Source organism: Rhipicephalus sanguineus, chromosome 11 (assembly GCF_013339695.2).
Source record: "Rhipicephalus sanguineus isolate Rsan-2018 chromosome 11, BIME_Rsan_1.4, whole genome shotgun sequence".
Taxonomy (NCBI): Eukaryota; Metazoa; Arthropoda; class Arachnida; order Ixodida; family Ixodidae; genus Rhipicephalus; species Rhipicephalus sanguineus.
In genome coordinates, this window is record NC_051186.1 from 21,170,253 (window position 1) to 21,197,430 (window position 27,178).

The following is a 27,178-nucleotide window of genomic DNA, read 5'->3' on the forward strand; positions in this document are numbered from 1 at the left end:
ATAAGCAGATGCAAAATGACTTGCTTGACTATGGAGGCAAGTAGTGCCAGTAATGCACCTGTTTCAAAAAATTATTCGTAGCTGTGGTCAGTTGAGAAGTGGTTATTTGTTTTCCTGTTCCGTTTCATTGCAGTGTACTTGGGTCAGCAGTTGACCTTGTGAGTGGCACAAGTAGGGCTGTAGAACTCTTGTTGCAAGTGTGTCATCCGAGGCTCCTTTTCTGTGTGTCCCTGCCTTTTCGAAGAACTTCTTGCTGGGCACCTGGAGGGCCAGTGCTGCCACTGTTAGTGTCGTCCACTTCCACTTATAGCAAACGTTGGTGTTATGTAGAGTACTTACGGATTGAAAGAGGACAATTTAGGCTAAGTGATGCACGTGCTTTCATTTTTACTGTCTTCAGTTTGGGTCATATCGGCGCATAGGTTGGCAAACTCACTCATGAGTCGACTCACTCAGACTTGGATCGGGCTGTGAGTCTGAGTCAGAGTGAGTCCGGTTGAGGAAAGTATTGGTGAGTGTGAGTCCGAGTGAGCTTTAAGCGCAAAATATATTTCTTGAGTGAGTCTTAGTGAGCTCCACCTTTTATTGCCGACCTATGGTCCTATCTACTCATCTTCAACATTACTATCAGCCTTATATCGGCTTATGTTTATACTCAAGTCTATTCACACATACCTCAGCGCATTAGCGTTCATGCGCCACCTCAATATTTATTGATCAGAGGCAGGAGTTAGGGAGGGGGGGGTGCCATAACCCCCCTTCGCAAACCCTGACAAGTTCTTGATAAAGACATCTTAGTTGAGTCATGTATTTCATAAAAAGGTTCTTACTGGACTGAAGCCACTGAAACTTATACTTGAAGGTGGAAGATCAAAAGGCGTATAGTAGAACACCGATTATGAGCTATATTGTCGTTAAAGAGCATTGACACCAGGGTCAGAGAAGCTAATTTTATGCTGACGGACTCATGAGTTGACTCACTCAGGCTCAGGTCGAGCCGTGAGTCTGAGTGAGTCCGGCTGAGTAATATGTGGGTGAGCTTGAGTCCGAGTGAGTCCGGTTGAGGAAAATTTTGGTGAGTCTGAAATTTTGGTGAGCGCTGAAAGCAAAATATATTTCTTGAGTGAGTCTGAGTGAGCTCCAATTTTTTGCCGACCTATGTATCAGCGTCATCTCAACTCGAATGCGTAGATCAGAGCCAACATTACCTTAAGAGACAAGATTCATCGCGACATGACGTGGTTATCTTGAGCAATTGCGCATACTGAAAATTTTGATGTCGTGTTTGAATCCGTGAGTACTGTACATGCAAGATGGACAGTCTAATTAAGCTGGATTTCAAGGCCAAGACAATGAAAGTATGGTCTGCCAACTGGGTGAACGTACAAGGTTGTCCACACTGAGGGTGAACACAGCCCACGCACTCCGCGGAGGCACGCCATGGGAGGTGCTTGCTTTGCAAAGTGGGAGTGTAGCCTGTGTCACCTACTAGGAAGGAGTGGCTGATTGACACTGGGTGGTCACACCAATGTATTTGCAGGTGGCAGCTCTGGTGCACGATTACGAAGCCACTGGTGCCCTGCGAGAGCTCACGGCGCATGCCGATGCTGCACGACCTCCCGCACGCTCCTGTCGCGCTGACCTCGGCCGCTTGCTGGAATCCCGGCTGTGCACGGACGTGACGCTTGCCTACCGGGGCACCGCCTTTCCGGCCCACCGGGCACTGCTGTCGGCACGGTGCCCATTTTTTAGGGACCTGCTGTTGGAAGGAGCACGACAACAAATGGTATGGCCTCTGTGGATGCTGGTCCCATCCGAGTTGTTCGGTAGAATCTCGGTGATCCCACGGGGGGGCACGCAAAATATGTGTGTGATCCAAACGAGCCACCTTGCGCATGGACACATGCATTATTAGGCTCAGCTTCCGTTTGAAAAATCTGTAGTGCCCAACTGTTTGCATTTTTCTGCTCTCGATCCTTCAGAAAAGCCTCGTTTGAAATGCACAATGCTGCACAGGATTTTTGTTTATCATACTACCAGCATTTGCAGGGAGGGTATAAGATTGCAAAAAAATGCTGAATGAAATCGATTTCAGGAAAAAGTTTGTTTTAGCATTTGCAATGCCTAATCTACACTATACTAAAACAGTATTGCTGACAATGCACTAGAGGTACCTAAGAGAACTTTTTTCCAGCACTGACAGTGAGAAAAGTAATCAAGGTTGCACAAAGACACCAGATTTCACCGAGCCATCTAATCTTTTCCACTGCCAAATGCCTCCGTGTTAGTGTCATTGAAAGCTGGAAGCTTTGCATTTCCACCCTCCTCGTCTATGATGGCCACGTTGAAAGAAATGCCGTCAGTGGCCAGTCTGGCAAATTCTTGAATTGCTTTAGCGCAACTCAGTTTGAGCTTGAAGGGACGAGGAGGGAAAGGATGAGCGCCTGTCTTTTTTCTTCATGCCGAGTTGTGCTCAAGCAATGGAAGAATATGATGCACCAACTCTCCCAATCAGTCTGGCAAAGTTAGCTATGCGTGTGTGCCAGCTTACTGTGAGGCAGCTATGGCAGCGCAGCTCCTGGTGGAGTGCTTGCCTGCTAGGCCTTGGTCATTCTGCCGCTCCTTGTTAATTATGCCGTGTTCACAAGCTGTGAAGCAACACTTGTTTAAAGGGATACTGAAAAAAAAACTTTTGCCGCTGAGATTTTCAGCCAAACTGAAAGATTGGGTGCTGAAATTGGTAGACAAAACCCTCATTTCACGCAGAAACTAGCGGAAAATAATGAATTTAATGCGTTTTTCACAAACAGCCATGTCTAGAGGCCGTGCCACGAACTAGAGCACTTGATGCTTGATGTGCCCGAAACGGACATGCCAACAAAGTCAGCCATCACCTGCTTCAGCTGCCAGCTCGTAAAAAGATCACATGCTTTGTGATGTCGGCAGGCAGAAAAAGAGCGTTCCACACTCGCCGGTCATGGCTATTAGCAACGCTGACTAACACTCCTAGGTTTCACTGCACATATATCCCCCATAAAGTGAATGGGAGGATGACCACCGCTGTAGCTCAGTGGTAGACCATCGGACACGTTATTTGATGGTCGCAGGTTCGGTCCCTGCAAGTTATCGTTTCATCCACTTTACTTTCTTCACATATACGTCATAATTGCTGCAGATAACATCCCCTATACTTTCCTTGGCTTTCTTGTTTGTTAGTTCTAATTAATGCTGTCTCTAGCAAAGAAAAAAAAAATGCCAGGCCTGCGCGGAAAGCGCAGCACAGTCACGGCGAAAGCTGGAAGAGCGGCATTTCTAGAGCTCGTTACAAACTCTCTTGTGGCTACTAATAGAAGTACACTAGCAACGTACCCACTACGCCACAACTCATAATTTTTGTGAAATTGGGAAGCACCCTCCACGACATATTCGTCATTCTGCGGAGAATCGAGGTACCATCCGTAAGGCATTATGTACACTTTGTTGGTGCGACGGTTGATGATGATGAAGAATTATGGCTGAGCTCTTCGTAATGGGTTGGAAGCTTTAAATGACCCACTAGTTACGTAATTCGCATTGTGTGACGCCCGGTCGTTGTTTAACTCTCCCATCACGCTTTATAACATACGTTAACGTGAGAAAGAGAGAGAGAGGGAATTAACTTTATTGAGACTTTGAGGAAATGAATCATGGGAGCCTTATGGGCTTCCTTGCCAACCAATAGAAGTGCACTTGGGAGGAACCCATTACGCTATAAGTCATAATTTTTGTGAAGTAGGGAAGCAGCCACTATGCAATTTTTCGTCATTCTTCGGAGAACCGTGGTACCCGCTAAACACCTGTAAGGTATTATGTGCACTTTGTTGATGCTGTGGCTGATGACGATAAACAATTATGGCACAGCCCTTTGTAATGGGTTGGAAGGATTCAACAACCCACTTGTTGTGCAATTCGCATTGTGTGACGCCTGGTTACAGAATTCGCGTTGTGTGACGGCCTGGTTGTTATGATACTCTTCTACCACACTACATCACATATGTTAATGTGGTTCCTTCCCGGCATGAAGCCTGTATAGGGTCTTTTTGCAACGCAGTTTCAAGCACCGGCATGGCCCTGAGGTAGAACACTGGGCTCCTACGCAGAGGGCCCATGTTTGAACCTCGTGCCATCCCGGATATTTTTTCTTATTTAGTTTTTTTTTTTCTTATTTCGCATGATAGTGGTTACGGACACCGGCGGCGGCGGCGTACAACTACGGCGCCAAAAACGGCCCTTGTTGTTCTCGTAACAGCTTTCACTGTAAAAGCAGCCCTTGAAGCTTGCCAAAGTATGTGCTCTGAAGTGCCAAGGCCTTGCTCGCAGATGGTGTTGGAGATGGACATTCCGGGCGTGGGAGTGGAGCTGTTTGGGGACCTGCTGCGATACCTGTACACGGGCGAGCTCAGCGTGGCTGGGGAGGCCGGCAGCAGTGCGGCCCTCTCGACACTGCTGCGGTTGAGCGAGCAGTTTGGAGTGCCCAACCCGCTTGCACACGACCTGCGGAGGATGCTGGAAGGTGGGGTTTCTCAAAAACTGTGCACTTTGCAAACAAATCACTGCACGATGCGGTCTTATCTTGAGGCAGAAAAATCGGCTAGAAAAACATTGGGCACAAAACTTTATTTTATTCAACTGCGCCTGAACTTTGGTCTGAGAGCAATTGTGTGCCACTCATATCATGCAGAACAAATTCTCGGCACTTTTATGCCCCACCATTTCATCGGGCGGTGACCACCAAGCAGTGCCGACAGTCATCTGCTTGTTCATGACCTCGTGAGGGCTCACTAAACAGGACGTCCTGTGGCAGTAAAGTTGACATAACGACGTCCGTACTCTTGTCCGCCTGCTTCAAAGATGTCATCAAGTGCCCACCAAATGCACATGCACGTTTTTTTCTAGATGCACAATGCATTCAGAAAAACTATTCTTGTGAAAGTGCAGTAATGAAAACTTTTTACAATATTTAAGTTAAACCTCAATATAACACACTCAATAAGATCGGCACTTTAATTTGTTATATCGAAACTTTGTCTAATTGAAATTCAGCTTTTTATGCAAGTTATGTAGTTTCAGAGGGACCTTTTTACGCAAAAGACACCAAAACGATGTTTGAGTAATAGGGCTGTATAAAACAAGAACCAACTTAGATAACACTAAAAAAAATAAAATCAATATTGAGCAACCCTACATCCATATCTACAAAGTCCTCTTTACAGTGGTTGTACACCGCTTGCAAAAGCACAAGAATTGCAGGTCCGATGCAAAGGTGTAATCAGTCAGAGATGCAACAGCTGCACCAATTGTGCCAATTTGATACAATTCCTTATTTTTGCGCCAAGCTGAGCCAGAACCGTGAAATTTGTTAAAATTGCGCCACACTGCGCCAAAATGCCCGACCAGCTTAAAATTTTCTCAGTTGCGCAAATTTGAGCCAGATATGGAAATGGAGGCCACGTTGGTCATCTGCAGTGTGGGCATCGTCATCCAATACAGACGTGCAGACCCTAACCCTAACCCCCCCGCGAAAGAAAAGAAAAAAGTCAATTTCACCGCAAGTACGAAGCAGTGAATGCGATAGCAAAAAATTGTAATGTTATACGAAGTGAGGCTGGCAGCAAACTCTTTTGTATCTGATCTCGCGTAAATCTACAAAACATTGGTGTAAGAGAATACGGCCGCTCCAGGGAAAGATGCTCTTTCTGCACAGTGTCTTCGCATTGCGAGCGCAGTACGTAGCAGGATATACGAGCCGCCCGCTGATGGCTGCCGAGATAGCGCGCGCGCCAGTGATCGCGACCACGCCCTGAGAATCAAAGTTCAAAGTTGCTGCTCGAGCGACAGCCCCCCTCTCGCGTCTTTTCACGCTCGTTCAAGATGGGCGGGGCACTTCCTCTATGCTTCGATGGCAGGCTTCCGGAGCAGAGTGCTGTTATCGCATGCGCCTTCGGAGCGATGGAGATAGGCTGGCTCGTTTGATACTGCTTCAGCCGCGTTCGTCGCCCGCACTTGCGCGCTTTTACCCACGGTAGAACATACTGTGCACAGGGATATGTTATCAGTTTGGACTTTATGCGGGAGATGACGGAAAAAACCCGTCGAGAGTGTCCATATAGTTGCTATTGCAATAGAAAAGGACAGTAGTTCTCAAATTTCCTGATGCTTGTTTTATTGCGTGCAGAACGCTTTTTAAGCCACTTTTGCTGCAGTACACTGGTGTCCTGCGGAAAAGCATACTGAGATTTAGAAGGGGCTTTTAGTGCTAGCTGTCAGGGACACAGCACATTTTGTTCCTTAATTACTCATTCGTGTACGCGCCGTGTAATTACGAGTACTAGTATGATCGCTGACGTCTAAAAAAATATTGGCAATCATTTGGAGCTGCTGTGTATGGCGTTTCTGCGGCCTTGAGAAACAATAGAAAAAAGCCGAGAGTTTGGCGGAAACCCGCCTGGCCGGGGAAAGACATGGACGAAGGAAACACAGCGCCGACCAAAAGTAAAAATATATTCTTTTTAAGAATATATTTTTACTTTTGGTCGGCGCTGTGTTTCCTTCGTCCAATAGACAAAAGCGTATGCCAGTTTTCTTTTTTCGCTACCCCCACTTGCTCCTGCTTTACAAATCTCCCAAATTTCCAGGTTGCCAGGTTCGCAGGTCCACATTAGCATTTCCAGTGCCTGTCGAATTATTTGACAGGTCCTGCAAATGCTAATGTGGACTTAGTCATTGTTCGCACTGTGGGGTGGCTCAACACACTGCTTTTATTGAAATAGCAGTGTTCACGTGGACTGTGCACGAATTAGCTGGTGTTGAATGGTTTTTACGTATTTTTGTTTTCTTTTCTAAAAGTAAGCCTTCTTTGTTATACTGCTCCAAATTTTGGATTTCGGGCTAAAAAATTCAGGTTTTTTTTTCGTAACCTGCTCCAAATTTGGATTTTTGTGCTCCAAAAGCAACATTTTGCTGCTCCAAAAATTGCTCCAAATCCTCTTTCGGCTGTTGCACCCCTGAATCAGTGCAAGCTTAGCTATCATACCCGTTCTGCCGCCGCAGCTTTTCATGAAAACCTCAGGTGCTGACTGGACGACACCTATCCAAACCACTTGCTCTCCATTTGGTTCGAAGAACATGCAGCATCTAAAACCATTGCACCACAAAAGCAGTAGCTTTGGTCCAAAATTGCATAAAAACAGGACGACAACGTGAATTACGGCACCTTTGTATATTGTGGCCATGTTTTTTGTTTCGCTACATTGTGCGTGCATTGTGTGGGGACCCAGTACGGCATTACACATTTCTGTTGCTGCCATGCCTTGGTTCAACAGGATCCTTGTAACTCGTTAACGTCGGCTGTTGGGCTAGTTGGTGCAGAGCTAGGAAGGAATTGATAGGCGCAAACACTGACAATAGAATAGACATGGACAAGCGCACTCCGTGTCTATCACAGTTGGCTGTATCACCTGCATAGTTTTATAGAACTGACACAGATGCGGGAAGCAGCCACCCAAGAAGGGGAACAGCACGCAAAGAGGTTGTTGTTTGTCCCACTTCTTTGAGGGAGAGGTCACGAACTGTGGCTGGCACTCTATCGAAATGTGTGTCGTGGTGCAGGTGGACAGCTGGCGGATGCCAGCCTGGTGTGGGAGGTGCCAGGCAGTGTGGCGCAGGAGTTTCCCTGCCACAGGGCGGTGCTAGCAGCACGGTGCCCCTTCTTCCGTGGCGTCATCCAGCGACGGACCACTGCTGGTGGTGAAGCGGGTCACATGCGCATTGTCCTCGACGCTGCCGTGGTTCCCTTGCGGCATGCTCGCATCCTGCTCTGGGCTCTGTATCAGGACACGGTAGACTTGTCCATGTTGAGTGGATCATTGGCTGACGAGTTGATGGAACTCTACCAGGTGGCACGGCTCATCGAGGTGGACTCTTTGGCTCAGGGTGAGGCATTGTTCTCCCCTTGGTACCGCCAAGAACCGACCAACTGCCACTGTCTTGTTGCAGCGTGCGAGGATGCCCTGGTGGAACTGTTGGGTCCAGACACCCTGTGTGGAGTGTTGCAGTGGAGTGAGCAGCCACACGGATCACCTTGGGTGCACCGGCAGGCCATGGCCTTCCTGGCCGAGGAGTTCTCGGCACTGGCAGCCACTCCTCTGCTCTTCCAACTCACCAAGGGACAGCTGCTTGCCCTATTGCAGTCAAACTTTCTGCAGGTACACAGCCGCTACTATACCCCAGGAAGCTCTTGGGGCTCACAGCTTGCTTGAGAAGCAGGACACACAATGCCATTGACATGTCCTTTGCATTGCTACTGTGCTGTGCCGTAGTGTGACTTTCTTTGTGTGTCTGTAAATCCCATGTACCAGATGGGCAAGTAGAAAAGCGAGTGTTTTAACTTGCAGGCCAGTGAGTTGGAGATCTTGGTGGCTGTACTCAAGTGGGGGGAGCAGCAGCTGCTCAAGAGGATGGAAGAAAGAGGTGAGCATCTTCCCTTTGATGAGCTTGCTCCTGTCTTGTTGGCCATTCCGTTGTCTTCCGGCAGCAGTGACTTCATGAACATGGAATGTCATGTATTTGTAGCGCCCTCATTCGGGCGGCGCGCAAACCGGAGAGCGCGCGATGGCGAGAGAAGAAAATAAAGAAGGTGCTAGGCTGTGGCACGTGCAGCCACGACTCACGTTCCTGGCTGGCATCGATTATCGTTCAGGCGTGTCTTTCCTTCGCTCCTGTGGCATAAGCCTACATGTGGTGACCTAGGACGAAGACAATGACTGACTCGAATGCACCCTCAACTGAACAAGTCTCACGTCTGCAGGACGTCTCGGGCGTGCAACTGCGTCTCCCATCTTTCTGGCCACAGGACCCACAAGTTTGGTTTCACCAGGTCGAGGTGCAATTCTCCCTGTACCGCATTGCCTCGGAAACGACACACTACTACCACGTAGCCTCAGTCCTTTCTCCTGATGTTGCCAGCGAGCTCTCCGATGTCCTCTCCAACCCCTCGGACACTACGCCATATCAGCACCTTAAAACCAAGGTGCTGGAGCGATTCATGGCTTTGGAATGTGTCCGCCTATAGCAGCTCCTTGCAGAGGGGGACCTTGGCGACAGGGGCCCCTCCCAACTACTGCGCCGAATGCGACAGCTTCTTGGGGGACACGACGTCTCTGCCCACTCAGCGTTGCTTCGCGAGCTCTTCCTCCAACGCCTTTCTCAGCCAATCCGCCTCATTCTCGCGGCGGCCGGCGACGTCAACCTCGACCGCCTGGCGGAGCTCGCCAATCAGGTTCATGAAGCAAACTCCCCATCTGTCAACGCTGTCTTACCACCAGCAGACACAGCGATTTCTCGCCTTGAGGCCCACATCGACGAACTCGCCGCCTCCATTGCCGCACTCCGGAGCCCCCTGCAGGAGACTTGTTTGCCTCGTTCCGGTCATCGAGCTCTTCCACGCACACGAGATATCGGAGTCCCAGCCCTCCAACTCTCTGCTGGTACCACCGGCGTTTCAGACACTGAGCCACGAAGTGTACATTTCCATGTTCACAGCAGGGAAACGCCTGCCGGGATTGCTGACGGCGGCATGTGATCTCACTTCTCGTTCCAGCCGCCTTTTCATGGTCACAGACTAGCTATCGGGCGCCAGGTTCCTTATAGATACGGGCGCGGAGATTAGCGTTGTGCCCCCGACTAAGGCTGATCGTTCGAAGTCACAGGGGCAAGTGCTTGGTGCTGCCAATGCCTCGTCTATAGCGACGTATGGACTCCGATCCCTCACCCTCGACTTCAGCCTTCGCCGCATTTTCCGGTGGGTTTTCGTCATTGCAGACGTGGTTCAACCGATCATCAGCTCGGACTTCCTCTCATACTTCGATTTGGACGTCGGCGTGTGGCAGCGCTGCCTCATAGACAGTCAGACTCGTCTCCCCATCTCGGGAGTCCTGTCCGACATCGCTCCAATGGCTATCCGCATGCTGATACCTTCCTCACCGTTTGAAAAAATCTTGGCGAGTTTCCCGGAGTTAACAAAACCGTGCAACCTCACTCAGCTGCCTAAACATACGGTGACACCACATCGTCACCTGTGGTCCACCGGCAGCTGCTCGACCACGCCGCCTGTTTGGAGACCGCCTAGCTATTGCTAAATGGGAGTTTGACCACATGCTGCAGCTCGGCATTATACGCCCGTCGTCAAGCGCTTGGGCTTCCCTGCTGCATTTGGTGCCAAAGCGTGATCCTAGTGACTGGCGTCCTTGTGGGGACTATCAAGCATTGAACGCCAAGACTGTCCACGACGGCTATCCCTTACCTCACATCCAGGATTTTACATCGTGCCTCGACGGCTGCACAATTTTCAATAAAGTGGACCTTGTTAAGGCGTACCACCAGATTCCTGTCGATCCCGCCGACATACCTAAGACCGCCATCACGGTGCCCTTCGGGTTGTTTGAATACGTGCAGATGCCTTTTGGACTCCGCAATTCGGCTCAAACTTTCCAGCAGTTCATTTCTGAGGTCACACGGGGCCTCCCTACTGTGTTTGCGTACTTTGACGAGGTCCTCATCGCCAGCTGCACGCCTGAAGGTCATGAGCGCCATCTTCGCGCTCTGTTCCAACGTCTACAGCAGTACGGCCTCGTTGTGAACGCCTCGAAGTAGGCGCATCTGAGCTCGAGTTCTTGGGCCATCACATATCATCCAAAGGAATACGCCCTCTCTTGTCCCACGTTAAAGCAATCCAGGATTATCCTCAGCCTACAACACTGCGCCAATTACGCCAATTCCTGGGGCTTGTGATTTTTTCCAGGCGCTTCATACCACACTGTGCCGAACTGCTACGACCGCTCACCGACCTCCTTCGGTCAACCGCCGGCCCGTCCTCCGCCATTCCTTGGCCGTCAGAGGCCCAGGCCGCCTTTACTGCTGCCAAGCAAGTGGTCGCTAACACCGTGCTTCTTATTCATCTGCGCAGCAACGCCCCTACTTGGTTGATGGTGGACGCATCCAGCGTGGCCGTCGGAGCCGTCTTACAGCAGTGCATTAAGTCTGAGTGGAGACCCTTGTCGTTTTACTCTCAGAAGCTACTTCCTGCTGAGACCCGCTACAGCGTCTTCAGCCGGGAATTACTAGCCATCTACGCTGTCATACAGCACTTTCGGCATTTACTGGAAGGATGCTCGTTTTACGTGCTGACTGACCATAAGCCACTGGCGTATGTTTTCCGCACTAACTCATCCAAGTACATGCCCCGTGAACTCCGCCATCTTGCTTATATATCTGAGTTCACGACTGATATCCACCACGTGAAAGGAGCTGACAACACCGCCGCAGATGCCCTTTCTCGTATAGCCGCGGTTGACTCTCCATCTCCAACCATCGACTGGGCCTCATTCTCCTCCGCACAGCAGGATGACGGGGAGCTTGCCGCTTTTCGGGAGAACCCCCGTTCTCTCCGACTACGCCTGGTGCCTCATCCATTATCATCTGAGCCTTTGTAGTGCGATGTCTCAGCTGACCTTCCCCGCCCTTTTGTTCCCGCTTCATTACGACGCACCGTTTTCCACTCCTTACACGGCATCTGTCACCCCAGCATTCAGGCTACTCAGCGTCTTCTTGCCCAGCGCTATGTCTGGCCCGGAATCAACGGTGATGTGCGCGCTTGGATGCGCATTTGCCTGCCCTGCTAGATGACAATGGTCTCCCGTCATACTAAGACGCCTCCCCAACCTTTCCTTCCACCTGGCCGTCGTTTCGACCATGTTCATCTAGACATTGTGGGCCCTCTACCAGTGTCTCAGGAGTAGCGTTATATACTGACCATGGTCGATCGTTTCACACGCTCGCCAGAGGCTGTTCCAATTCAAGATATCACCGCTGAGACAGTTGCCCACGCTTTCATTTCTACGTGGGTATCCCGTTCTGGCTGTCCTGGCACCGTGACAACCAACCGTGGATGTCAGTTTAGTCCTCGCTGTTTACTTCCCTTAATGGCATCCTCGGAGCCAGACATTGCCGTACTACGGTTTATCATCCCTGCGCCAACGGCACGGTGGAACGCCTTCACCGACAACTGAAGGCCACCTTGACGACCCGCCTCAATAGAGCCACCTGGTTTGATGCCTTGCCACTGGTGTTCTTAGGTTTACGAGCTGTCATCCGGGCAGACCTGCAGTGCTCAACAGCAGAGCTGGTGTGTGGCACTTCTCTACGGCTTCCGGGAGACTTCTTCACGTCAACGAAGCTACCAGACCAGCCACAACAATTCCTACGTCTCCTCGACTGCGTTCAAGACCTCCGGCCCACTCCACCCAGACCTTCCGAACACAAGACAATATTCGTCCACCCTGATCTGGCCACTGCAACACATGTTTTCGTGTGCCACGATGCGGTCAGACCACCTTTGACACCAGCCTACGACGGACCATTCCGCGTCCTTAACCGCACCCCCAAAACTGCCACTCTTCTTCAGAACAGCCGTGAAGAGACAGTCAGCTTGGACTGACTTAAGCCGGCGTACCTGGAGACCGCCATAGAAAGCCTCTCATCTATGCCTGACCTTCCGTTGGACTACCACAAACGGCATGTCACGTTCCGACTTCCAGTCTACACGGGGTGCCCTGTAGCACCCTCGTTCAGGCGGCGCGCAAACCGGAGAGCGCGTGATGGCGAGAGAAAAAAAATAAAGAAGGTGCTAGGCTGTGGCACGTGAAGCCACGGCTCACGTTCCTGGCTGGCATCGATTATCGTTCAGGCGTGTCTTTCCTTCACTCCTGTGGCATAAGCGTACATATTTTTAACAGCACTGTAATGAAGCGTGTTTATCTGTGATTTGAGTTACCGTGAGAACTTGCTCGTCGTATCGTAAGTTGGTCTCACCTGAAGTGCGCCCAAAGAAGGCAAGCATAGTTCTTTAATCATGCCAGTTGTGAAACTCTGTTCCGAAACCCCGACATGCCCATGGACGAATTTGCGGAGGATTGCAAACTGACGTGCCACCTGGGGGCGGTGGCAGTAAACACACGGCATTGCCACGATAGCTGCAGTCTTCACTGTTACTGTGCAATTTCCCACAGCAAAAATTAGAAGCACTTTCAAGATAGGTTCATGTTATCTAGCATGGGTCATGTGACGACAACATCGGCATGAGGCGGTATTGGCAATATGCCGTTATTGCCATCACGAAAACCAAAACACCGAATGAAGGAAACTGGCAAAAATCAGTGTACATTGTAAAAGGAAGAGACATAGACACAGCACCCGTTCACTGGGCCGGCTGTTCGATTCTGTCCCTCGTCTTTCTCGTCTTCACCCGTGCGCCGCTGTCTCCACTACGCTCGACCACTCTGCAAGCATGGAGTCCTGCCAAAAATGGCCTGTCTCTATCGGTGGTCGTGGTGACCGAAGAGCTCACCGGCAACTGATGAAAACATTCAGAGGGCCCTGGACTGTCATCTGCGGCACTCAGTAATGCTTCTGGCGGGGGGCAATGGCTGTGGCGAGGAGGTCATCGCAAGCCCTGAATCCTGAACCACCATTGGTAGCACTAATGCCTCTGGTGGGTGGCATTGGCCGTTTTGCGGAAGCCGGTCACTATGTCGCTGTGGGCACTGTGGCTTGGCTTGAATCTTTGCCACTGATAGCTCTGGGGGACGACGTTGGCTGTGCCGCGGTGGTCGACCTCGGCCACGCTGCGACTGTGCTTGGAAAGCTGTTTCATTCTCCTCCGGTAGACGGAATTGTCAGTTTCGTGGTAGTCCAAGTTCCCGGCCATGATGATACTTTGCATGAAATTTTCTCAACGAAGGTTTTGGCGGGCGGCCCTGACTGTTTCGGCATAATCGTAGGTCCATCCCAATGCGCTGACCTTCGTCCCACCGCAGTTACGGAAATAGGAGTACTTGCGGAACTGGTGAAGGGACAAGATGCGCAAATTGCGGAACTGTTGAGTGTCACACAATAATGCGTCGCTTACACTGTTCACGGTGGGTCGAGCTGCAGTGAGTAGTTCTGCGAGGCATCTGTGTCGATGAGTGGGCGATTCCCCGAAATGAGCTGCCACACAGCTTATGGTCCTGCGGCATTGTTGATGTAGTGCTCCTTGAGGTAGTCGAGGTGGCAGGTCTTGACGAAGTGCCATGTGCATTCGAGCTGTGAGGTGAGCTGGCTTCCAAGATCTTGTGAAATGGTCACAGCCAATACGGCATTGATTGCGCACAATGTTGGTGAGGCAGCAGGAGACAGCTCGGAGCTCAACAGTGTTAAGGCGTTAGTCGTGACACAGAGATGTGTAATGGTATGCAGAAGCTCCAAGGCGCTGTCTGCTTATCCACACACAGAGCCAGTGGCGACATCCGAGAAGTAGGAGGTGGTCACTGTGCTCACGGCGGCGGGATCCTGCTCTGAGGGAGCCTGGACAGCACCCCTAAGAGACTCGGGTGCCGATGGAGTCCTGAGCAAGGCGTGGTCGTAACGGGAAGCGTGAACAGCGCTCTCGGGAAACAGTGTGGATTTGGCGGTGCTGGGATACGCCTGCTTTTGGGCCGCTAAGGAGGCCTGGACATCGTCCTCAAATGGTGGCATAGGTGCTTCCAGAAGTAGGAGGGTTGCGGCCTCAATGATTGTGGTACCGTGGACGGTGTTTCCTAGAAAGAAAGCCCACTGTGTGGACGACCCGCAGGGATGCCCTTACAGTTCGTAGACTGTGCCATTGCAAAGAAAGAGACATAGACACACCACCCGTTCGCTGTTCAATTCTGTCCCTCGTCTTTGCCCAGTCAAGAACATGCCTATGCCCGCGTGCCACTGTCTTCATTACAATATATACATCTGACCCCGGAAGATTGCGCTCATCATAATCAGGGTTGTCCTATCCGTCGACAAAATATTTTGGCTGAGAGTGCCAGCGTGTGCAGCTGCAATGGCCGAGTCGGAACTGTGGTTGGCAGAACTCACGGTGATCTTGGAACGTCTTTAATAGCATCACTAATGCAGATTTCATTTTTATTTCATGTTGTGTGATTTTACCGCAAATATATATGTATGTAATACACCAGTGTAGTTGGTGCTGCTTGAAGAACGTTAGGCGCAACAGTGTAACTCTATTAGTTCGGTACCTTTAATAGATTTGATCATGAATATAGGTCGCGTTTCTTTGATTATGAATATAGGTTGATAGCCAATTGTGGGTGACATTTTCTGAACCTTGTGAGAAATGAGGAAAGTTTCCCCCTGCGCGCCGGTTCCTCTTACCTTTGCACGTCCTCCTCGTCGACTGCGGACAAGGTGAGAGGGACCAATGCTAGCAGGGGAAGAAATCGGTTGAGAAACTGTCAGGACGCCACCAACAGCGGAAGGAATGGCCAAGGTTGCTCGCCAGCAAGGCACTGACAAGGCATCGACACTCCCTCGCCCGGGGCCAATGTATTCTGGAATAAACCTTGTTGTTTCGTTATTACTGTGTTTGTGTTCTGCACCGTTGTGTATGTGTGTATGTGCCCACTGGGAAGTTAGTCAGTGTCCGTAGCACCTAAATAGGAGCTAGACGGGGTAGAACCCACTTAGCAATAAAAAGCCCGTTTGGACTGCCGATGCCGTTTGATGAACCACCGGGCACAGCGAAAAGACTTCCTAGGCAGGGGTCAAATGCCTCAGAGAAAATGGCTAGGGCTGTCGAACCTGAGCATTCATTTTTACACGGTCAGAGTGGTTCTTATCTGAAAACGGTCTAGAAGACAGACTTGTGGCAAACGTCACAAGCTTGACAGAGCACGAATGGGCACACCTGTTTTAGTTGTTGAGTGACCTTGAGGAGATGTTGACCGAGCAGCCAAGCTACCCCGAGATGGTGCAGCACTGCATTGACACCAGCGATGCACAAGCCTTGCAAATCCAACTTTAGACCTGTAAGTCCCGCCAAAAGGCAGGCGATGCATGCAGTGCTGCAAGAATTGCTAGGCACCGGTATCGTCCGCCACTCAACAAGGTCCTGGGGATTATCGGAGGTGTCAGAGAAAGACAGTGGCACACGATTGTGGCTGAATGCGTTGACGACCTCCCAAGTGTCGATGAAATCATCTCAAATCTCAGAGGAGCAAAGTCCGTGTCTACTTTGTATTCAAGGATAGGCTACCTTCAAGTAGAGATGAAACCAGTTGATGAATGCAAAACGGCATTTACTTGCCACAAGAGGCTCTACGAATTTGTAAGGATGCCCTTCTGTCTGTCCACAAGTCTGAGCACATTTCGACGTCCGATAGGCCGTGTACTAGGTGATGCCAAATGGCGTTGCACTCTTGCTTACTTCGATGACATAGTCATGCACCTTTGAAGAGCACCTTGAGCACCTTGTGCACCCCGACCTAAATAGGCCCTTCGTGATTCACTCCGGTGCCTGTGACCATAGAGTAGGTGCAGTACTTCTCCAAATGGAGGGGAATCAGCTGCTTACTGCACTTGAGAGTTGGACGCTCACGCCGGCACAATGCAACTACAGAGAAAGAATGTCTGGCTATCATCTACACATTTCGAAAGTTGGAAATGTACGTGGAGGTTCCCTTTAGAAACTGACCACATGGCCTTGTGAGCTAAGTGGTAGGCTTGTCCGATGGCCCTTGACATTACAGCACTTGGAATTCAGGATGTGGTATAGAAAGGGTGACGCAGATGTGGTCACCGATGCACTGTCAAGGGCAATGAAAAAGAAGAGCACGTGCATTTTGTCGAGACAAAGGCACCCTCAAAATGGCTTTCAGCCATAAGAGCTGGTCAGTGCCCAGCAGGATGATTATTATTGTTGGAAAATGCTCACCAGTCTTCAAAAAGAGATTAAATTTTGGAAAACAAAGCAGTTGAGGGGAGTTCTAAGGTAGCTGTTATTGCTACGAGTGAGCTTCCTGGTGGACACTGATGGAGCTTTGCTGAAAAATGTGCCAGGCAAGGAAGACTCAAATGACTGCTTCAAAGCCATCATTCCGCGGAATTTCTGGGGAGCGGCACTGCAGCATTATCATGATGACGATGGCCATGGCGTGAAAGATGTGGCAAAAACTGTGTCGGTTCGCTGCCTGGCCAGGAATGAAAGCTGACGTATATAAATATGTATGAACATGCCATGTCTGTCGAGCGAGGAAGCCGCAAGGCGGGAAACCACTTGGCCCGCTTCAACCTTTAGTGAGCACCAAACACGGGGGACATAATGGGGCCACGCAGCAAAAGGGGGCACGAATTCGTGCTTGTTATAACATGTCATTTCAATGGAATCTACCCACCGCATGACTAGCCAGGAAATCCTGGCCAAGTTGACAGAAATACACTGCCAATTCAGATTTACAAGCAGGTGATCACAGACAGCACCACATAGCCATGTGCAGCAAGGGTGTTCGGCAGCAAAAGGCAACTCGCTACCATCCTCGGTATAATGCAGTAATGGGCATGTTACCAGTAAAAAAATAAGTGTTACAGTTACAGTTACCCAAACCAAAAAAAGTAACTCTGTTATAGTTACAAAGTTTCCAAAAGTAACTTGTTACAGTTAAAGTTACTGTGAAAAAGTAACGTCGTCACTTTTCCGTTACTGTAACAAATAAGTAATAGATCACAAAACAAATGATAGAATTCATTTATTAAAAACGTGCGAAGGCAGGCGGGTAGTCAGAATTGCTCGCGGTAAAACCCAACACAAAGGACGCCTAAAACGGGCCCTACACAAGCAGTTGTTGTGTACGCCTCATTTTGTTGCATCAATAAACGTCCTAGGATATCCTGGACGCCCAAGAAAAAGTTTTGCCAAATCCTAGGATACTAGAACTGGAAAATGTGGTTGATGCATTGGAACGACGGCAGTATCCTAGGACGTTTATTAACGATAATCGGAAATGCATGCGAAGAGGAACAGAGAGTGTGTCACAAGTGAAGACGACGTCCATTGTGTCTATTTCTTATGTTCAAGGTGTATCAGACCCCATTCGGAGAGCTTTGCTTCCTCTGGGCATAGACACAGTTTTTAAGCCCCGTCATACGAACATGTGTTCCCTTGTGCCTTGGAACATGTGCTCGCGAAAGACTACACACTTGCAGATGATCAGAGCGGGGTCATCTACAAGTACAACGTGGGGATCGTGACGGGACTTACACCGCCGAAACAGGCAGGAAAAACGGGATGTTGCTATAGCATAATAAAATATTTGTGGCGCAACTGAGACAAGCAAGAAAACAAGAGCTCTACCCTGTCTTCTCTTGTTTTCTTGCTTGTCTCACTTGTGCCACAAATATTTTATTTAGCTATGCACCAACTCGCCTAACGTCACACACTGCTATAGCAACCCATGCAGCGCAGTCAAAGATGGGGCTTGTTGAACACTGCTGGACAACAGCGCATATCTTTGACCTAAACAATGGGACGACGCTCGCTTGTGCACGAAGGTCGAAAGGGGGGGGGGGACTGGAATCGTGGTTCATTCGCCGCGACGCATTGGCTTGCAACAACCTGAGGATGCCACCTGCATAGGAGGCGTAATGTCTATGTCATTTTGTTAATTGTTGTGTTAAGTTGGAGTAAACCTTTTACAATCAGTTCCAGAGAGGCTTTTAAATATTGCTTCGCTGATTCATGGTATTGCTGGCTCTCAGCCGTTTCGCACACTGCTGCTTTCTAGCCGCCTGTCAAACACAATTAGCTTGGAGCCATGGATGAAGGAGACTACAAACTAGGCATCCTAATGCTCCACCGTTACACCAAGAACAGAGCTAGAAGCTCAAGTGACAAAAATATATATATGCCGAAAAAAAAAGATGTGAACTAAGCAAGGCTGTTCAGCTGCAACATGATTCATTTAAGATAAGTAGTTTACAAGTAAACTTGAAGTTGCATCAAAGACCTCCTCCGACCTCGGTCTTCTGCAGGGAAGATAATCCTCTTAGCAACCTCCTCTGCTAATCAGTGACAGGAGCCCAATTGTGGAAAGTTGAATGGTGGATAGGATATGGTAAAGAAGGTAAATGGAAAAACGGAAATTAACGTTGGCCGTTGACGTGTGCTGCTGTTGGATAATTTTTTACAAAAACAAAAGCAACTGTAATGGTATTTCCCGTTATAGTTACTGTGTAAAAAAGTAACAGTGTTACATTAAAAGTTCCTTTAACTTAAATGGAACTAGTTACAGTTACAAGTTATTGCAAAAAAAGTGACTAATTACCGGTAACGCGTTACTAGTAACTAGTCACTGCCCAAGGCAGGTCTAACGTGACGGAATGGCGAAATCTGAAGCCACTGCTTGGTGCATATGCCCATGCGCACAATGACTGAGATAAACATCTGAATGCCATCTCCTTTGCACTATGAACGAGTCATGCCATCCTTCCTGATGTTTGAGAGGGAGCAGAATGTGCCAAGGGATGCAACTCTGGCCAAAAGGCACGAGGGCTTCGTGAAGGAGATGGACTATGCACAATGCCTGCGTGAACATCTGGCAGATGCCGTTCAAGAGGCAAGCCAAAAGGTGGCCTCTGGTTGAGTGCATTGAGGTGTAGGATTCCATGGGGGACACCGTCGTGAAACACAATCACGCGCTCACTAACACTTGCACTTGCTTTGCGGCCAGTCTAGTGGCCATATGAGTTGGACCAGTTGTGCGCTAGACTTGCCAGAAAACCTAGTTGTGTCCCAGTGAACGAGCCGGTGGGAATGCCCTCCAGGCATCAATAGAACACCTGGAATCTGAGAAAATAACCACCTGCCTTCAACAAGGGCCCAGAGTAGTGAATCACTACTCACTAACTGCAGCTTTATAGAATAAAGCTGCAGTAATTGGTAAAATCATGAGGCCAGCAAAGAAAACAAGCCCCCTGCTTCCTCCTCGTCCCATATGTCTTCCACTGTGCTGCCAGCCGAAGCCACTGTCCGAGCGTGTGCATCAGTAGCCATGGTTTGAGCCGGTTTCACTGTTGAAGGAACATGTGACAGGCTTCAGCAATGCGAGGGTTCTCCTTCGGGCATGCGCTGTAACACTAGCCACCCTATTCAGGACCCTAGATTTATTTTGACGAGGCCGCACGGAACTATGGACTGTACAGTTGGTAGCCGTTTTACGTACAAATTGGCACTGGTGGTGGTGGTTTGTTGTCCCTTTGAGTGCTTCCACAGAAACACAGCGGTTGCTTTCGTTATTTAATGGTTTATGCAACAGACGGTCATCTCCTTGCAACTTTCTTGTTCTGCCTGCTTGCACAATCACTGCATTCCCAGTCTTTGCATATTGGCCCACTGTGATAGCTTCTTGTGAGTCTCCCTTGCTCGGATGTGGGGAGGTCCAACGTTTATAGATACTTTTTTCAGTTGCCGAACTCCCCGCTTCGCCTACAGGAAGCAGGCGGCCGGCTGCAGTTCCCGCCACCGCGGCGCTGCAGTCTAACTTTGTGCCAAGCAAATGAGGGTCGTCTGCTACACCTAGGTGCGGTGTGCAGCGTTTAAACGACCATTTCAGCTTAAGAAGGAGCCCTGCAGCGCAACTTCTTTTAGACACGAGGAGTATAACTTCGGAACTAGATACGTACATGAACTACGTCTTTCCGGGACGTCGGTAAAAACAGTAGCTTGCGTAAGTGTGGTGCTAGGAGTGCCCTTGTCGATTAAAGAGCCGTTTCGCCGCCCTGTAATTTCTTTTTTCAGATACTAGAAGTAGAATTTGGAGCTCAGTTGTATGAGCTACGTCACAACTAAGCCTCGGTAAAAGCTGCGACTCATCTGTTTCCTGCTGCTAGTTATTTAAAAACTGTTTTCGTGAGTCTCAGCATAGGGATCTTCGACGCTCTGCACATTAACGTTGTGCAGCGATAAGCACCTCTGCGTGCCGTGCCCTAAAGCAAGTTGAAACTGAGCCTTTGCTGTAAAGTACGACCCTCGTTGAAAATCCCACTGAAACGACGTTATTTCTCTGTTCAGATGACCAGGGCACGTTCTTCTTTTCAAGTACTCAGATTTCTGGATGTCTGTCAGTGGATAATATTTAGGATCATTCAAACAGAAAATGCAAATTTTGTGGAAAGGAAGAAGAAAACATCAATATATTGACACAAGAACACTTGCCACGATCACACACTAGTTCACAAGATATTGGCTTTAACTTATGAAAACAAATGAGCATTCGAATATCACACCTTTTTTCTTTTACTCTGTGCTTTGATGGTACTGCCATTGTCTTGGCACTTTTGTCTTGCAAAGAAATGCATCCTAGCTACAATATAGACGTGAATTAACTCTAAATTCACTGCAGTGTTCGCAACCAACAAAGCTGGTGCCTTTCTGGGCAAGTGCATCCAAGATTGTCCAAAAGAGGTCACCAAAGGAATAGTTTTTCGATTCCTGGCTGATTACGTACTCTGCACTCCTCACACATTCGAAAAGTTCCTTGTAGGGGTAAACAAGGCTGCCGCTCACGTATTCCCTCTCCAACACCAACAGTGATTCAGAAGGAAGGGAATCCTGCGCACCTTATAGGTCTTCAGGATGTTGCTTTCTTGAAAGTAAACATCGCACATCTTGCACGTCTTTTCCAGTTTTGTTCGTGTGTGGAATGAATCTTTCCCACTTCTGCAGTAACAGCGGGTCGGACGGCAGAGAGAAGTGGCATTTCTCGGGGTTTTTTTTTTCTGTACCTGCTGGTGCATCCGGGCACAAAACATGTCAGCATGATGTCCCGAAGGTCTAAGGCATGACGCACAGGATAGCTGCAGCAGTAGAATTTACTTCAGGAGACATCCACACGTGGTCAATGCTTAGATCGTGCCCACGATAACAACAATCGGAGAGTCCTACGTCATAGATGTTGGATTGTCTTCAGAAGAGCGTGGAAGCTTGCCACGTGCACAGACAGCGACGAGGCATACACGCAGAAAAAAAAAGGCGCTACCGAACACCAACACAGAACGCACACAACTTCAACGGCAGTGAAGCCAGCGGAGAGCGGCTGTTTGCTTGGCGCAAAGTTAGACTGCAGCGCCCCCACACTCCCTAGGAGCAAATCGTGCCCGCCTCGAAAGGAGAAGTTCGGAAACTGAAAAAGTATCTATAAGCGTTGGGAAGGTCCATGCCTGCTCTACCAGGGTTGCCAATGGTGGCTGCTTTTCACCAAATAGGCGAATTTGAGAGGCCCGTGGCGATTTAAGATTATGAATGGCGACATGGCGAATTTTTGGCGATTTTTGGCTTAGGTCTTCACTGAGTTATGCATCCTAAGCTCAGTGTCTTCCCAACAAATGAGCGGCAACATTCTCTGTATTTTTCTTGGTTTTAGACCCACGAGTAGAATGTGCACATTACGCGTCATTCGGTATGTCCGTCCTGTAACTCGTGTGTATCTCAATTCATCTAGATGCAGGGGGTACTGGAACGTCCCCCAGCGGCATTCTAGCAAAATGTAAGTCAGAGGACCGCCTTGCGAACCGCGAGGGGGCAGTGTTTATGGCTATCGATGCTTTCAGCTTCTCTAAAGTTTCGCTTCTGAAGGGGCTAGACGACGGGTTGGCCGCGTGTTCCGACCATTTGTTCCGCCAAAGCTCCAACTGTTCTGAGTAGGTTGGCGACTTATTCACTGTTGCAGTACCCCCAATTCAGCTCGTAAAGACTGTTTTGGAATAGCGAAGAGAGGCGGATACGCGGCTATTTGTGCAATAAAAAAAATATTTATTGAGGCCTTTTCCAGTGTTCTCGGTGAGTGTGGGCAATGGAAACAATTGCTATATAACATTTTACATTGTCTACCTGTTCATTAATTACGCATCGGATTGACACATGTAGATATAAGTGACTATAAGAAAGGGTCAGTGGCGGCCGGTATCATATTAGTTCACAATGAAAAGGTGTAAGACTCACTAATGATCGGTTCCTGTAAGAATTCTGTCGTGTTACCTTCAATAAACCTTTTAATCCTTTCAATTCATATAAGGGTACGTAAAGCTGTGTACAAACAGTGCTTTCACGATTTTCGTCCAAGGTTTACCACACGTTTACCTTTGAAACGAGCGGAGAGGGATGGAAGGATATCATGAGCGTTTAATTCATTCACCCTTGCGCCACCACGCACATCTTGCGGCTAGTCGGAGAAGCAGCACCATGCACTCCCGTGGTGAAGTGTGCGATACGACTGGCAGTGAGAAACGTCAATATAATTTAAGGGTTTTGGATGGTAGTGTATTCTACGGTGCTGTATGTGAGTTCAAATTTTTATTACTAGGTATGCCGCACATATCTAGAATGGCGACTTTTTTGGTGAAATTTGTAAAAAAGTTGGCGATTTTGGCGACTTTTGCTCGTCATTTGGCGAAATGTACTCGAAAGTCAGTGGCAACCCTGTGCTCTATCCTCATGGAGTCTTCACACGTGCAGGCGTGTGTTAGTGGCAGATAAAATGCCACAGTAACATTCGCGTGTCACTAAGTTTCCATTTTAGATTTTGAAGGAGGAAGAAGTTGTTTTCTCGATTTTGTGAACTTCCCAATTTATCGAAGTAATTAGAGCACTGTCAGCAGTTCGTTAAATTGAGTTCCAACTGTAGAAAGAAATCCAGTCAAGAGCAGTGCCTTCTTTTCGTTGTTGCTTTGTGTGTGAGGTGTGGCACTTGTAACAAGTGTGTCGTGGAACATACTGCGTCGGACGAGGCCCATTTTTTGGTTGTTGTGGATCAATCTGTGCAGAGCCGAACATTGTGAGCCAGACGACACACAGTGTTGCCAGGCGTGGTGCCCGCAGTCGGCGGGACCTGCTGAGTGACAACGAGCTGCGGGACTTGCTCTCTGAGCTTCTGTGTCACGTGCGGACGGCACACGTGCTTCCCCCGGGTGCGGAAGCCCTGCTGTCGGCCCAGCGGCGGGGCCTTTTTCCTCGCCCACCGCCGTGCATGCTGGGAGGGGAGGAAGCGCCACCTTCCAGGGGAGCTGCTGCCTCTTGGTTGATGGGCCCTCGGCCTCGCCTTTTCACCCCTTACATGGAAGAGGCCAAGGTCAGTACAATTATCAGTCTGCTTAGGGTCATCGTGCACATGGCACAGTAACGTGAGCACGCGTAGTACATGGGGCAATCTGCAGTTATGCTTCTGTTATTTATTCCTTCCTTTCCAGCTAACTTCTTTGTCCTCTCAAACATTGGACATTTTGAATGCTGCCCTCGTGTCTAGTCTGATGTTTGTCGAGATGAACCATTTGAGTGGCTGCCTTCCTCTAGCTTCAGCAGCTGCAAAGCATTGCAACTCGGGCCGATTTCACAAAATTTTTGCAGAGCGGATGCTCTGATAATAGCCAGCTCATTCTACTTACTGTATTAACTCGGTGACAGCGCAACGACAGCCAAGGACAGAAGAAGGAAACGAACGAGAGTCAGCGCCATGTTGTTCGTCTCCTTGTTTCGTCCTTGTCTATCGCTGCGCTGTAACCGAGTTCACATGAATCCCAACCAACCTTGCCGTCTTGCTTTGTATGGGACATTTTTTTTCTCGTATACGAGCATTGCTTTTCTTCACATTTACTCGAAATGGGGAGTTGGCCTGTTCTCAAAATGACAGAGCCCATGGGTTTTGTTGGTGGTGCGTGCGATGGAGTGTAGAGATCTAGTATATCCAAGAAGAAGCGTGTTGTGCAGGCCTGGCTGGAAGAACAGCTCTCCCAGGAGCAAGCATTGGGACCCGTGTCGCCCAGCCCCCCCCACCTGTCTCACATTCCAGACACCCTGTACATGGTCGACAAAGGAGCCACATTCCGAGAGGCCTGCGTACCACATGGACCTGCCCCAGCTGTGCGCCTACCCGACCCTTCACTGCCAGGTGCTCCTATCTGGGTGCTTTGTAGTGGCTGCTCGGTTCACTGCCAACTTAATGTTAGTTGATCTCAAAGCGCCAGAACATGCCAATTGGTGCACGGAAGTCTAGCATTGCAATCCATTCTGCAAGCACTGCGGTTGAACAACAATATAATCGAGTCTGTAAAATTGGTCATTCACTTTGGGTCATTGTCCTTTTGTTGCGCTATGCTGATACACAAGGACAAACAAGAAGACAGGACACTTGTGTGCACACTTTGTCATACAGAAGCATATTAAATTGAAATCTCAACCTTTTGTACTAAGTAATGTAGCCAACAAACTTTTTTACTTGGAAAGTGCACGAAAAATGTTAGAAGAGTAGTGCAGTACAAGAAAAGCCTAATGTTAAAAAGTATTTTTTTTTAACCTGAGGTCCGGCAACTACAACTTGATGCCAGTCTGATGTATGGCTTCATAGTGGATGTACAGGCGTGAGCAAAAGTGTGCAGACCACGGGATATGCGTGGCAGAATGCATCAACGCGCCATCTAGCGACGTGATGCCTGCTGCGGTACGCATGCGCGTCCCGTCGTATCAGTTGGCCTCTCGTGTCGTTCTGTCTGATGCGGTTACGGCACTCGTAAACCAAAACAACAACTGGATGTCGCTTTCTTTGCTCCATCGAATTTGTGCCGTTCTTTTACGTAGTGGCTGCGACGGGACCAGTTCAAGCGCCGGGTTCATGTTGCTTTTTACAACGGTTGATTAGCCTAAGTTTTCTCAGCCCAGCTTGCCTTTGTCGGGTTAAGCAAAGTTTAACTTAAATGAGCCTAGTTGCCGTATTTACTCGAATCTAGCAGTGTTGCGGAGTTGCCACTCCGGAATTGGAATGACTCCGGAATCATTCCACTTTTTCGTGACCCCGGAATGGAATGGGAACAATGCTTGGAGGAATGCCATGGGAGTGGAATTAAGCGCCTTTTGCACTGAATGGAATGTAAATGGAATTACGTCTTTTTCCGAAAATAGAGCACGTTTTGTCTACACGCTGTTTTTCAAATTTCAAACATTATTAAGTCAGAGCCTCACATTTTAACAATAAAGCAGTATTTTTAAATTGGCTTGGCTGAATACAAGCACGGTACACTTATAAGCAACGCGCCTACTACAAACCGAGGCACAAGTTGGTGTACAAACAAATGCATTATCCCAGCAGATACTGAAGGGAGAAACAAGTTATCCCTGCGCGTTGGTTCCCATTGATACTGCTGCACGAAAATAGCGAATACCCTATGCACAGCCTGATCTTTATCTCACGACAGGGTGTCTACCGACCGGGAAAACCGGTAATTCTCAGGGATTTTGGATAGTCTGGAAAAACTCAGGGAAAACTCGGGGAAATTGTGCTCCCATCAGGGAAAATCCACACTAACTTTATGGAAAGGAAACAAAAGTCTCAGTAATGCTGGCTCGAGATTTTTTCAACGCATTTTTCAAATCGAATGGCCACTGTCGAGCGCATCGGGCGAGTAAGTGACACGACAGCCGAGTCTCCGGGCGGACAAGTGACGTCAGGTTTATTGGCAGCCCTTATTACAGAAAGCAGTACATGCCGTGCTGCCATCTGGCGGTACTGCTGTACACTACATCCGCCCCACCGTAAACTTTAACAAAACACATGCACCTGCACCAGAACTCATGGTCCGAAACAAAACAATGTTCACAGGTCGAGTCTTTTCGGCCTGTGGATCCTCCTGCCATACCGCGACCGTGAGACGCGTGGCGTAGAAGCAGAACCCTGAGGTTCCTCTGCAGTGGAGGTGCTTTCCCGAGGCGACGCGGTTTGCTGGTCTTGTGCTGCTTGGTCAGCTCCAGGTGTTGTAGTCGTCTCGGGCTGATCCGCTACTGGGCTTCCAGGAGGGTTGGCAGTGGGGGTTCCCGTCGTTGGCACCAGGTGCATCCGGTTACGCTGAAGTACACCTGTCGGAGTCTCCACCACGTAGGAGCGCGGGCGTTGAGCTGGCCCTAAGACGGTTGCTGGGGAGTTGACATCTCGCACCCAGACCCGCTCTCCGGCCTGAAGAGGCCGCAAGGTGTGAGCTGCATACCTTCGGTTGAAGTCTGACGCTTGGCGCCTCCGGTTGTCTTGGTCCCCTTGAGTGATTGTGACCGAAGGAGGCCAGGCTGGCTCCAGCAGGTGCGACGTTTTCGGCAGCCGGGTCTGTAGGCGCCTACCCATGAGCAGCTGAGCAGGACTCACTCCATTTACCCCAGGTGTGTCCCGGTATGCCAAAAGTGCCAGGTAGAGATCATCCGCCTTCCACAACAGGTCTTTGACTGTCCTCACCATCCGTTCCACCT

The 27,178-nt window shown here is 49.2% G+C and overlaps 1 protein-coding gene across 1 annotated transcript in view; it reads left to right on the forward strand.

Annotated features, from left to right (window-relative positions):
• LOC119373816 (BTB/POZ domain-containing protein 7) overlaps positions 1-27,178 on the forward strand; it is a 59,043-nt gene that overhangs the window by 14,976 nt on the left and 16,889 nt on the right. Inside the window, exons 4-10 of the mRNA XM_037643879.2 lie at positions 1,541-1,786; positions 4,360-4,552; positions 7,648-7,971; positions 8,035-8,243; positions 8,433-8,508; positions 23,719-24,023; positions 24,659-24,839. Coding sequence (XP_037499807.1) covers positions 1,541-1,786; positions 4,360-4,552; positions 7,648-7,971; positions 8,035-8,243; positions 8,433-8,508; positions 23,719-24,023; positions 24,659-24,839 — 1,534 coding nt within the window. The remainder of the gene's footprint in view (positions 1-1,540; positions 1,787-4,359; positions 4,553-7,647; positions 7,972-8,034; positions 8,244-8,432; positions 8,509-23,718; positions 24,024-24,658; positions 24,840-27,178) is intronic.